We start from the raw sequence: 13,139 nt of genomic DNA, 5'->3' as shown, positions 1-13,139 counted from the left end.
CAATGAGAGATGCATGCACCACTCTTTGTCTAGCCAAAATGTTGTTCTCTGAGCGTGTAAATATCGCAGCACCAAGACCAAGTTTGTAAATAGATTTATGTGTTCTTTGTATGAAGGAGGTTGTCCTCACCAGCATAAAGGCAATGAAAAGTGGGGACCACTCCTACCAGGAAATGTTGGGATTTGTCAGCCCATTTTAAACTGTTCAGATTTTTATTTGAAATCTCCTGATGAGCCCCTCCCCCTTTCCTATCCCACATTTTTTTAAAGCTGCTTTTAATTTATTAACTTTTAACTCTGTGAATTTGTTTCACAGCCTTATGGCCTGAGTTTTTAAGAGCAGTGAAGGAGGTTTGATAAGTGCACCACGGCATGTATGTGTGTAATGTATTTTTATATTTCCTGTAGCCAAACTGCTGTGAGCTGGAAGCTGTGGTTCACCAGAGAAGCTGCTTTCACCCAGTGACATTTGGCTGGTAGAGATGTATTGTGGTGAATGGTGCCCTCTGAGAATCATGGAGCTGCTTTTGGAAGCATGACAGTTTTGAGGGAGGGTGTCTTTTATCTCATTTCAATTCTGAATGTATGAAGTGCCTGCCTCGGCTCTCCCCAAAACACATGCTTGGCTGTCCTTAGGTGTTCATGTGGGACGGAGCTGAGCTGCAATCATGGCATTGTACCAAGTCTGTACTGTGCTGGGACACAAGTTTTCCTTGTGGTGTGAATCCCTGTGATGTCACAGCACTATAGCAGGAGGAATTTTGTCCTGTTTGCAACTGAACTCTAGCATGGCTCTTTCCCATGTGGAGGAATGGCAATAGGAAAGCACTGTGTCTGGAAAAGTCTCCATTTAACTCTTGTGTTTCTTCTCATTACTCTGTTAGACTTGACTTCAGAACCTATGGAGAAGTTCTGTTGTTCTCTTCCTAGTTTTAAACTACCTTCCTGCAGTCTGCCTTTGGGGGGTTTGAGGTGTATGCCAAAGACCACCCAGGCTTGCTCTTGTCCTACTGAAGTATAATAGTGGGTATATGGCTGGCAATTCCATGAAGGATAAAAACCCATAGGAAGTACCTCCTGCAGGTTCTAAAGATGCTTGATAAAAGCTGGTAAGGTTTGAAATTCATTTTTCCTCTTTGAAGTCATCCTGGGTGGGATCTTAAAAGATTCTGTGCCAGCCTGATAAGCAAATATTACTGCAATTCGAAAATAATGTCTGGGGATCATTCTGTGGACTACTGAAATGCAATCATCTAGCTCTGAGATGTTATGGAGAATATGAGAAAATAGTGGAATTGTTGGAATAACTACTTCAGCATGGTGCCAGCTTCAGTTTAACAAAACCACCTTGGTTCCTTTAGAACCAGTGGGTCTCATTTTCATGTTCTCCTATGTAGGAACCCAGAGTGCAGAGAATATTTCTCTGCCTCTTTTGAAGGGTTTTTACCCCCCTGAATAACACTGTTTTGACCTTTGTCCATGGAAAAACCTACCAACCCTCAGACAAGAACTAGAAAAAACAATGGTGCGAATTAGGTGATAGACTGCTATGTAAGATTGTCACAGGGTGGAAAATGTAGAGGTTTTTGGCTTCTCTCTGTAGTAAATAGATAAGAGCAAAAAACATCAAAATGGAGAATTGTTGTTGTTCTCCAAACCTTCTTCTTCTACTACTATTCCATATTCTGCAGTAAAAGTAATTTGGGATGATTGGACAAAAATTTCTGCAGTTCCTGGCTGTTGCTGAATAATTGGTAGGAAAGTGAAAATAATACACGTTTTTAGTAACCATTGGTTAAATTATCTTTAAAAGGCTGTGCAAATCTTGATAATTAGGCTTTCTCCTGCATTCTCTGCTCTGTGCTATGTCGGGGTCACGCTAGTGACTCTGTTTCTCTAAGACTTAATAAACAACTATCTAGCAGCAGAAGAGGCTGAAAGTCTCCGTTTGTCTCTCAAACTAACTCCTGGCAAGGACTTTAAAAACCCTCTCCCATCAGGAGAGGTTTGATTTACGCCACAGGCAGTGGCACTCCTGTAAGTGAAGAGTTTCTCCCCTGGGTTTTGTGCTGTTTATTTCATACATGTAACACAAACAAGGAGACTCACCCCAAGTGTAGTGGCTTAGTCAGTGCTCTTGGAAGGGGTTTGGCCAAGAGAGTCCTCATAAAGCAACTCCCTTTGTCCTCATTGGGAAAAGACTGTTTATTTCTACTCCATGGAGGTAGATTGAAATGCTTTGCTTGGTCACCTCTGTGTTGCAAGACAATATATGTGGATTTTTTTTTTTCCTCTGAGGAAGTATTTTGTAACTGGTGATTAAGAAATGCACCCAAGCAGCAGTTACAGCCAGGCTGGGCCCTTGGGCATCTGGCAGTGTGAGCAGGTTCCTGGAGGGCTGGTCATGCAATAGTCAGGGATAGCAGAAAGTGCAATTAAACTTTTTGTAGATGGTAGTGACAGGTGAGTATCATGTTCATGTCTTTATGTTCATGCAGAGAATCATAGAAATCAATAGAGGAAAAAAAAAGTTCAAATTAGCCTGGTTTCATTTGCATGCAGAGTTTTGAATTTACTTTTGAAAGAATCTTATGTTCGAGCAATATTCTTAAAATACCAAACTCTTGATAATCCCAGTAGGAACACCCTGGCAGTGTGGTGCCCAGGGCATCTGTCCAGTCACAGGCTGTGTTCTTCAAAAAGACAAAAGCACATGGCTGCAGGACACAAATGTCAGTTCATCCAACAGCATTAACTTAATTTCCTCGGCACTAGCTAGAGTTTGAGCACTAATTGAACAAGGGGAACCTGTGCAGGCAGCCAGTGGTGAGCCCAGCATCAGGCCAGCTGGACTGTTTTTGAGGATTTGGACAGATCTGTGCAGGACAATCAATTTACTGCAATAAATTGTTGGGTTTTTTAAAAAAAGAAACGAAATGTCAAGTGTCATGAAGTGTGAATTAAGGAACTTGAAATGTGGCAGGTTTTTATCTTTTGTATGTCTGTGACTTGCAGCAAACCTCAAATGATCTTTTGGATACAAATATTTTTATCTGCTTTGACTGTTTGTAAGAATGAACCTCAACATTCCTTTTTTGATATTTAAGCCATAATTGTAAAAATGATTTGGATTTATTTAAATAATAAATTTTATTACTAAAATGTCTGTTTATGTAATGGTTTGACTAGAATCTGTCTGGGGGCAGCTCTGTTTGGACTGAACCAAATGTTAAAAAAGAAAATTAACATTAACTGCAGTTTTTTGGCAGAAAAATAATTTTCTACATATTGATGTATTACCCTTCCCTGTTTGTTGGGAGGCTTGGGGGTTATTTATTGTTGGGTTTTGGTTGTTTTTTTTAAATTAAAGTGATCTTTTCATGCACTACAGAGGGGTGAAGTCATGCTTAGGTACCTATAAGGCACAGGGTGTAGAGGGTGAGAGAAACCAGTGATGGACGTAAGTGTGGGTGGGTGATTTGGAGAGCTTAGAGTCCAGTTCAGGTATTTTGGAGGAAGGACAATAAAAACCCAAAACATCATTGGAAGAAGCTGACACTGAGCATCCATCACGGATGGAAAGCACTGGATGGTGGAGATGCTTCTTTCTCCTGTGCTCTGCTTTGGAGGTGTCCAGCGAGACTTCCTGGTTCTGGCTGCTCCCACCTGTCACCTCTGGCAGTGGGACACAAGTGTTGAGTCCCAAATGCTGCCTGAAGGTGTTATTTTTTGTGAGAAATTTCAAATGGGTTACTGCTAACCTGGAAAGATTTTGGGAAGGCGCCTGTAAAATTGCTGTTGAAAACAGAACGAGTTTGATTTTATGCAAACTGTTTAAACTATTTATTTTTAATTACTCTTACTCATCTTTTTCATTAAACCATTAAAGTGAGAGAGCCGGTCTTGTAAGCCGCCTCATCAGGCTGCGGTTGGGGGCTTCCTTGGTGTCTTCAACAGGGTGAGATTTTGTCTTCAATATAATGCAGTCATGCCACTGCGAGTAGACGAGCGTGTGAGTGTCGGATCTCCTCACTTTGAACTCATACAACCTGCCAGGCTGCAGGTGGTCAATTATACACGGGTTGGAGATGACTTCCTGGATCCGGCCGTATCCTGGTTCTGTCTGACTGTTATCTGTCACTAGCTTGACCTCCAGCTGCCATCGTTCAAGGTGTGACTCTTGACTTTCAGTGAACCACTTGAGCTGGACCCAGGTCTGGCATGCAAATGACTCTATCCGATCAAAAATCGGCGGCTTCTTCGTATAGAGAGAAAAACTAATGGGAGGGTGTAGAGCACCTCCAAGATGTATCTGTGACACCAAACTGTGCTTGACATGGAGCTTCCTTGGCTCTTCCAAGGCAATGAGCTTATTTAAAAACATGGAGAGCTTGAGCACTCTCTTTATATTCAAGTCCCACTGGGAGAGGAAAGTTTCCACGTCACAGATCTGTACGTAACGGCTCAACTCCTCCCGACCTCGTTCCAGCTGTTCCAACAGCTCAGTTAAAAGTGCCAGTTGGATTTCAGTCTGTTTTTTTTCCCACCTTCTTGATCTTCTGGAGTTGGCAGGGGTTTGCTATCTGCAAGATGTCAGCAAAAATCATCATATTGTTCTGGTCTCTCACACACACGTGTCTGGGCTGAAACTTCAAGTAAAAGTAACACTTCTTCAGAAGATGAACTTTGTTCCAGTGGTACTGGAGGTGGTGGGCGTTCAAGTCAGAGTTCAGGAAATCCAAAACAAGGTTTTTGTTTCTCAGGTACTTCTCCATGCTGGCATTGTCGTCCTGTTCTTCTCTGGGTGCATGTCTTGGGGTGTCCGAACTGGTTTCATTCTCATGCAAAACCTTAGCCATGCTTCCAAAGCTTGGCTGCTGTGTAGGAAAGCAACAATAATAACATTAAGAACCAAAGGAAAAGCAGCTGTGAGGGAGTACAATCATGGCTATGACTCTTCTCTCTTAATTAAAGCTTAGCTTATAAAGAACTGTCAGACTAGATGTAGTTCCAGAGGAATTTTCCTCTATACTCGTATGGTTTCTAATGTTTTGTCTTCCAACTGGTCTTCCTCTACCCACCCTTGAGAGGTTCTACCTCTGCTTAATAGATTCACTGACAGAAACTATTCTCTGATACACTCTGCCAAAATTTCTCCCCATCTTATTATCTTGTTTCATTCTAATTAGCTACCTTTGTATTCCTGTAAGCAATTTCTTTCCATTCTTCTGCCTCTCTAGAGATGTCTATTTTTCTCTCTTTGTAATCTGCCAGGCTGTTGAGGTTTGAGGCCCATCTTCTCAGCCAGTTCCTACAGCTACATAATCACCTTGGTGATTCAAATTAACCCTCTGCCCCCACGTGAGCTGGAATGCAGCAGGCAGAACAATGCGATCCACCGAGTGCCACCTCACAACAGCTTCCAAGAGGAATGACAGCGTTTTCCCTGCACTTCTACCTTCACCAGTGGATTGGCAGTCACAACCTGACAATGTTTTCAGTGATGTGCTGCTTCCCCTATCTTTGGTTTTAGTTTGCATCATCTCAGACCATGAGGTCTACTTGCTTTCTTGCTTTTCTGCAGTGTATGGTAAGAGAACGACACACATGTAGAGCACCTGTAAACAGGTAGCAGATTGCCATGGAGGTGTTTAGGCAGTGGTTCTTGCAACACCACTTCTGCTGGCTTAATCATAGCTGTTTGCAACGGCCTGGAGTGATGGGACAAGGGGGAGTGGCCTCAAACTGACAGAGGGCAGGGTTAGATAGGATATTAGGAAGAAATTCTTCCTTGTGAGAGTGGTGAGGCCCTGGCACAGGTTGCCCAGAGAAGCTGTGGCTGCCCCATCCCTGGAGGTGTTCAAGGCCAGGATGGATGGGGCTTGGAGCAACCTGGTCTAGTAAAAGGTGTCCCTGCCCATGGCAGGGCATTGGAATGAGATGAACTTTAAGGTCCTTTCCAACTCATTCATTCTGGAATGATTTTATACTTCATTTACTGGCAAAGATGTGCTCTGGCTGGCAGTGCCATCTGTGCCAAGGTGGAAGGTGTTTCTCTGTTGTGCTTTAGCTGAAGTGCCTGTGGCTCACACAGCTTATGTACCATAAACAGCAATTAGCTAAATAAATGTCTGTGTCCCTGTTGCTAGTGATACTGTAATGAGAACCCAGCTGGACATTTAGGTGGCTTTCACAAGCTGGACACACTTGATTTGAAAACAAAATAAATACAGTATTCTGAAACTAAGATCTAACTGGGATATTTTAATTCTTACATGCCCTCTAGAAGCTAGATGGTGAGGTCTACTTGACAAAGCCATTTTTCTTGGCCTCATTTCCCCTAAATTCATAACAGAGCTAATAACACTTCCTCATAGGAATTCCAAGCATTCGTAAACCTTTCAGCTGTCTGGCCCTGAGCTGCACCACAGTTTATAGTAAGTCACTCATTTGCAACTTTATCTTCCAAGAGAGCTGTCAACTAAAAGAAAAACAAGCTGTATTTCCTTTTCACTTTTTTCTTTCCACAAAAAAAAACCGACCCAAACCAAAGCAGTACCAGCTCTAGGCATCGCGTGTGAAGCAGCAGGACCAGCACACGCGCCAGGTGACATTCCCCACTCTTGGAGGGATTTGGCTCTGCCAAGCAATGTGTTTGCCCACACACCGAGCTGTCATTGTGCTTATTTTCCTTGCTTTTCCCCATGTTTTTACATCCCCCCCCCCCTTTTTTTTTTTTCCCTGCCAGGGAGGGCTGGCTGAATTCCCTGCACTGCTGCTCTGTTTGCAGCCGGAGGGGGCTGCATCACCCACAGAGGGGGCTCTGTGTTCACCCAGGCCAGGGTTTGGAGCAGTCACAGGGGCACCCAGAGGCTGCCCCCTCGGGCTCCGACCCACCTCGTCAGGCCCGGGAGCTGTGTGCAGGCGCTCCTCAGGCCCCGGGAGCTGTGTGCAGGCGCTCCTCAGGCCCGGGAGCTGTGTGCAGGCGCTCCTCAGGCCCCGGGAGCTGTGTGCAGGCGCTCCTCAGGCCCCGGGAGCTGTGTGCAGGCGCTCCTCAGGCCCCGGGAGCTGTGTGCAGGCGCTCCTCAGGCCCGGGAGCTGTGTGCAGGTGCTCCGGTCCCGGCGCGGCCCGGCCGGATACACCCGCGGCCCGGCCCGGCCCGGCCCCGCAGGACGCGGCCGTTGCCACGGCGACCGCCAGGCCTGGGGAGCTGCGGCCGAACCAGGACAACCCCCGGAGTCGCTCATATCCTCCCCTCCGTAATTCACAGAATCGTTTGGGTTGGAAAGACCTTAAAGCTCATCCCGTTCCACGCCCCAGCTGTGGGTAGCGATGGCAGTAAATCCCAGTAATCGCCTTCCCAGCCGCTTCCCCTCCCGGCCCGCCCCGGTCCCTCGTACCTTCGGAGGCGTCCGGCTCGGTGGCACCGGCCGTCGTGGGGAGAGCAGGGCTGCTCTGCCCGTGCAACGAGACGTGTCTGCGGTGTCTGCAAAGCGGTGACACGGCAGTGACACGGGGCAGCGCCATGGCACTCCGTGCCCGCTGCTGGGTCACAGTGGAACGGTGGAACCAGGGAAGATGGAATGTAGAATGATGGAACCGTGGAATCACAGGTTCACAGAATGGCTTGGGCTGGAAGATCACCTTGTTCCACCCCCTGCCATGGGCAGGGACACCTTCCACTATCCCAGGTTGCTCCAAGTCCCCACCAACCTGGCCTTGAACTCTGCCAGGGATGGGGCAGCCACAGCTTCTCTGGGCAATCTGTGCCAGGGCCTCACCACCCTCACAGGAAGAATTTCTTCCTAATATTTAATCTAAATATCAGATGAAGCCTGGTGGGCTTTATGACATTGCTGAGAATGGGGGCTTATTTGCTTTTGGGGGGAGAATGTTGCAAAGTCCATTTGAGGCCAGTCACCAGCACTTCACTCTCCACAGTGACACTGAGGCTGTTTCACAGTCAAGAGTTTTGTTAAACACATAATCCTTATGAAAGAGCTGTGTTGAACTAGGATATAAAATGCTCCATTAAGTGCAGCAAACTTCCTTCTGGGGAGGAAGGGGTTTTCCTGCTCTGCTTTCCTATGGGACCTGGCTGCCCAGTCAGCTGTGTTACTGTGGAGAAGAGAGTCTGGTTCATGGTGGCAAGCTCCATACCACAACTGGTGAACTCATCAGCAAACTGGACAAGTCCCTGGGGCTGAAGGTGCCTTCGTACTCTCTGCTATTAAATCTTTGGGTCAGGGCTTAGCCTTAATGCTGTCTGGTGAGCTCAGCTGGAGCATCTCTGCTAAGCTTTTTTAACTGAATGACAGGCAGGATCCATAACGCCAGCCCTGAGCTCCTGCTTGAACATCAAGGGAGGAGGCGATCTGTCATTTTAAGAAATCAATGCATCTTCTCAAGGCAGCCAGAGCTTACTGTTTCATTTCACAGCTGCCAAGAGATTAACTATACAATTGTCAGGTGTGATCCTCTAACAGACAAGGGAGATAACGAGTATGAGTGAAAGCAGGTTGGTAGCCTTCTTTGGGAAGGAGGGCCACTGGAGATCGGTATTTGATAATTACACAAAGTTTCTGTGGGAAATGAAGGTTAATGCTCGTGTCATGGGTCTCGATACTGTTGTTTGGACTGTGTGTGCTGGGAACTGGAGCTGTCCTTTCCAATCAGCCTTGGTGGTCTGAGGGTATGAGAAGAGCCCTGTCGCGGTCCAGCTTACCTTGCCTCCTGTTCCAGCTGGGCCCTGTGCCAGATGCCCAAGGAGGAATCATGGAATCATAGAATCACAGGATGGCTTGGTCTGGAAGGGACATTAATGCTCATCTCATTCCACCTGAGCACTTTCTATGAGCACAGCATGGTGCAAGTTGGAAACGGGGTTTATGGCTGGAGCTGTGCAGAGACTTGCACTGAGCTTGTTTGTACTCTATTGCCATAAATACTAACCTGAATCCCAACTTTAGCATGGAAACATGGAATCCCTTTGGCCACCCCTACCCTGAGCAACTGGCCAAGCTGTTTTCTTGGTTTTAGGGATAGGAGAATAAACCTGATTAGAATCTGCAGCTGAAATTTTAATATTTTCCATCACTTTGCGTCAGGATCAATTCAACTATAGGATTTTATAGCACTCTGTGAATCTCTTCGAATTAATACACATACAAATGTGTTTGAAGCATTCAACACCACATAACCCTTTAGCCCCCTCATCAGCTGAGCTGTCTCTGTGGCAGAGCTGACAGCCACTGTCACTCTGTTTGTCACTCTGCCCATCCTGTCCACAGCATCAAAATAAAGAACTTGTTAGTCCTGTCTGAGATCAAGATATAAGGAGACAATTGATTTTCCTCCTTCTTCTCATTAGTGAGCTCTGACACTTAATAAAACATATATTTCCAGACTCAGGGAAAGCAAAACATACGGATAGTGCCTGTCAGAGAGGGCTGGGAGCAGGGATTAATCTTTATGGAAAATCAATAGCTGGAACAGAAGAAATGGCAGAACCCAAATTAAAAGTCGCTGGCAATTTCTGCCTTCATATTTCACATCTTCTGCATTTCTGAAAAAGTGATTTGCTGCAAAGGCAACCACCACAGAGGCAGGGAGGAGGGCGGACTTTATGCCTGGTTCCTCTTCTGCTGCTTCCAGGTGGTACCTGGCAGGTGGAGGTGGGTGCCAGGTTTGGAGCAGCTCTTTGGGCAGCACCTGGTTCAAGGTGATCCCTGTCCCAGGACAGAGGGCTGTGCAACACTGACCTTTCTGCGAGAGGTTGTGACCCATTGGCAGCACTGTCATTAAAGTCTCCCAACATCACCACCTCCTCTGGGGTCCCTGATTTGTCCCTGCAGCCCCAAACAGTACCCACCCTTCAACATATTCACCTGGCTGCATGGAAGCAGGATTTTCAGAGCAACATAAAGGCTGCAGCCCCCGTCATCACAAGGGTATGACTGATTTACTCACTGCTTGCTCCAAGTTTCACTGGTGCCTCAGATACCTGAAATAAATTATACATTCCAAATATATTCCAGCTCTAAATCACAACCACACATCAGTGAACTCGTGGTGTTCGTCAGACTCTGATTCAGAGGCTCACTTTGAGAAGGAAGAGGAATGGAAGTTTTCTAAAGGAACCCGGGGGAAGGAGGGAGGGAATTGCTCTTGTGGGATACAAAAGCCCCAGCTGGACGAGGGCAGGAAAGAGTTGATTGTGTCCCCGAGGCAGCAATTATCTCCAGCTCATTACACCCACTAATGGGACCCGAGGAGGGAGCCCCAAAGCCTGGACCTGACAGAGTTTGTAGTGGCTATTCGCATAGGGCAGGTCAATAAATTTGGGGCTTTGGAGGCTGGTTTGGGAGAAAAATCTTTGGTCTGAGCCTCGCACTCTGCTCCACGCAGGGCTGACAGCCTCGTATTTCCTCAGGAGCAGTTGCCTGCTAGGCTCTTCTTTCCTCCCCTGCTGATGGATGGGCAGCCTGGACAAGTCTTGGCACCAAAGAGGACTCCTGGGGCGGACACCCCCTCCTTTCTCCAGAGGTGACATTAATTTAAGCACCCGACATGTGTGGACATGAGAGTCGAGAGCCCGTCTGAGCCGCAGGCTGCAGCAGAGCTGGTTTATTGATGATCTCGCTCAGGGAGATGGAGCGGGGTCAGGGAAGCTCCTTTATCTTGCTGGAAGCTCATCAAAAGCCCGTTCGGATCTCCTTGTGCTGTGCTGAGCTTTGCAAGACAGACGTCCTTGAGCGTAAGTTCAAGGCAGGTTGCCCTGTCCCAGATCCCACGAGACACTGACAGGCTCATCCCAGCAGCGACTGTGTTTCCCCGTTTGTCCAGGACACTTCCCAAGGGTGTCACGTTTCCTTGGAAGTGCGAGAGCAAAGACGGGAAGTGGGAAACTTGCTGAGCCTGCAGCTTTGTCCCCTGGTCATCACCTGGGGTCGGTCCCTGCTCGGGGCTGTGCCTGGCGGGGAGCACAGCCGGGATAATGCCGGGGTGCAGCACGCCTGGGGAGCGGGATGTCTGCCCTCTCCAGGGAAGGGGACATGGACACAGCTCAAGGCTCGAGCATCGATCCCCCTGGGAAATGTGTTGACCGGCACAGCCACAGAGCAGAGCCGGCAGAGTTGCCCTGCTGTGATTTATCGCCCGACTGGGCTTGCACTCCCTCCCATCTGTCTGGGCTTCCATCTCCCATGGATAAATCAGCCCGAAGCGTTTGGTCCCACAACAGCCTACAAGCAAGGGGGGCTGCAAACCTCCAGGGTAGGAGCAAGGCAGGGGCTTTTATTTCTTGCAGGCTACAGTGGTTTGGGGAACATTTGTCTGTGTTTCCCAGACACAGGGCCAGGACTGTGTCTGTGCCACAAGGAGGGATTGAGGCTCACGGAGAGATAATGACCTGCTTGGGTTTGTGGAGAAGGGGTGGTGAACCCTGCACAGCCAGTTTAGTGTCCTCACTGATTCCTAGAAAGCTTTTCGGAGGGGCACGAGCATCTTTGACACTACCACAGCACTGGCCCTTCCTGGGTTAAACAGGAGTGACTGTGAGGCTGGATCTGTGTGGAGGGAGTGGAGTCAGTGCTTGGAGTCGTGCTGGGCTTTGCTGCTGCTCACAGGGTGCTCTCCCCACAGCTTCATCCAGCCCCGATGCTGGGGCAGGGGCTGTGGCACCCCATGGCTGTGGTCTAGGGGGTTGATCCAGGGGGGCTGGTGGGGCTGCAGCACAGGGCCAGAGCAGGGGGGTCCTCGGGGGGTCCTGACAGCCCCCAGCTCCGGCAGCAGGACAGAAGAGTGAAGTCATGTCAGTGTCATCCCATCCATCTCTGCCGCTTGCAGGCTGGTCCTGGGGGAAGTGCAGGCTTTGGCAGCTCTAAGTGGGGTTGGAGGCGGATGCAATTCTGGAGAAGATTCCCTTGCAAAACCTGTAAAATAAAATAAAAAAATTAAAGTTCTTGGCTGAGAAGCTTGTTTAGAGATCTTGTCTCTGGCAGAGGAAATAGTTCTTAATTCCCTCCCTTGCTGCCTCCCAGCAAGTGCTGGGTCCCCAGAGGGGCACAGGCCATCAGCTCTGTCAGGAAACGAGCTGGGGAAGCAGCTTTTGTTCACAGAACTGAGACTGACCCGAAGTGGCTCTGGGTGAAGCTGCTGCTGCTGCCACGTGCAGTCCCTACTTACAGGGAGAGGCAGGTGGGGTGTGCGTGGGGCGAGCAGACTGCACAATGCATTTGAGACAGATTGCAGGCAAAAATTACATTTTCTGAAGCCTTGTGTGGAATCAGGAGGTGGTTTGGGCGATGCTGCTCCCCCTGCTTCATCCGCTGGGTCCCCTGGGCAGGGCTGCCTGGGTTCTGCAGAAGGGGGAGTGAGGGGCCATGGCCATTCCACACACACTGGGGGCTGCACTGCTCCTGTGTGAGCTGCTGGGATATTGTGTGCAATGGGATGAAAGGTATTTAAGCCTGGTGCCATCCAGGGCCTTGTGTGCCGCATGGTAGAGCACTGGGGCTGGGCTGTCTCAGGACCCCCATGACTGTCCTGCCATTGAACAGGGGAACAGAAGGTGAGGAGTGTCCAGGCTTCTACCTCACAGTGGGTCAGTGGGGAGAGCAGAGTCCCTGCTCGCTTGGCTTTTGTCCCTTGTGTTCATTGTCACCTCCACCCGCACTGAGAGCCTTGTCTGAGTCATCTCCCTGCTCAATGGAGTGTGTGGGCTTAGTGCAGCTTTAGCTGTTCATCCTCTGCTGTGCTGGAGCCTGACACAGGCAAGTGGAGCAATTCATCAATGTGGGGATGAGGCAAATGAATGTCCTGTGCCGATGAAATGGACCTTGCCCTCCTCCCACCAGCTCAAGCAGCAGCTGGTGTCTCTCTGGCCCAGCGAGGGCTGCTGAAGTGGCTGCTGCTTGAGGAGCTCAAGAGATCTTAAAAGAAATACGGACTTATGTTTTGTGATGAATGACTTAGTGCTTTAGCTGTAAAATGCAGCCTCTGTGGAGAGGAGGGCCTTGAAAATGTTTCTGTTTGCAAGCAGAGAGAGGGAGAGCAAAGCCATGGCTGCAGCACCTCAGCCCTGCTCTGAGGTTTAATCCCTCCAGGTGAGGTTGGTGCCGGCACTCAGGACTGTGAC

The 13,139-nt window shown here is 48.5% G+C and overlaps 1 protein-coding gene across 1 annotated transcript; it reads right to left on the bottom strand.

Moving 5' to 3' along the window:
• Nucleotides 1–3,780: 3,780 nt before the first annotated feature.
• FNDC11 (fibronectin type III domain containing 11) lies at nt 3,781–7,182 on the bottom strand. The gene is given in 3 exon segments (XM_032126703.1): nt 3,781–4,540; nt 4,542–4,874; nt 6,898–7,182. Coding segments are annotated over 2 exon segments (999 nt in total). The 5' UTR covers nt 4,860–4,874; nt 6,898–7,182; the 3' UTR covers nt 3,781–3,859.
• Nucleotides 7,183–13,139: the final 5,957 nt, after the last annotated feature.

The sequence above is a fragment of the Corvus moneduloides genome, chromosome 17, assembly GCF_009650955.1.
Source record: "Corvus moneduloides isolate bCorMon1 chromosome 17, bCorMon1.pri, whole genome shotgun sequence".
NCBI classification, from domain to species: domain Eukaryota; kingdom Metazoa; phylum Chordata; class Aves; order Passeriformes; family Corvidae; genus Corvus; species Corvus moneduloides.
Note: the sequence above shows the minus strand (reverse complement) of the source record. Positions and strands in the feature narration are given on the sequence as shown.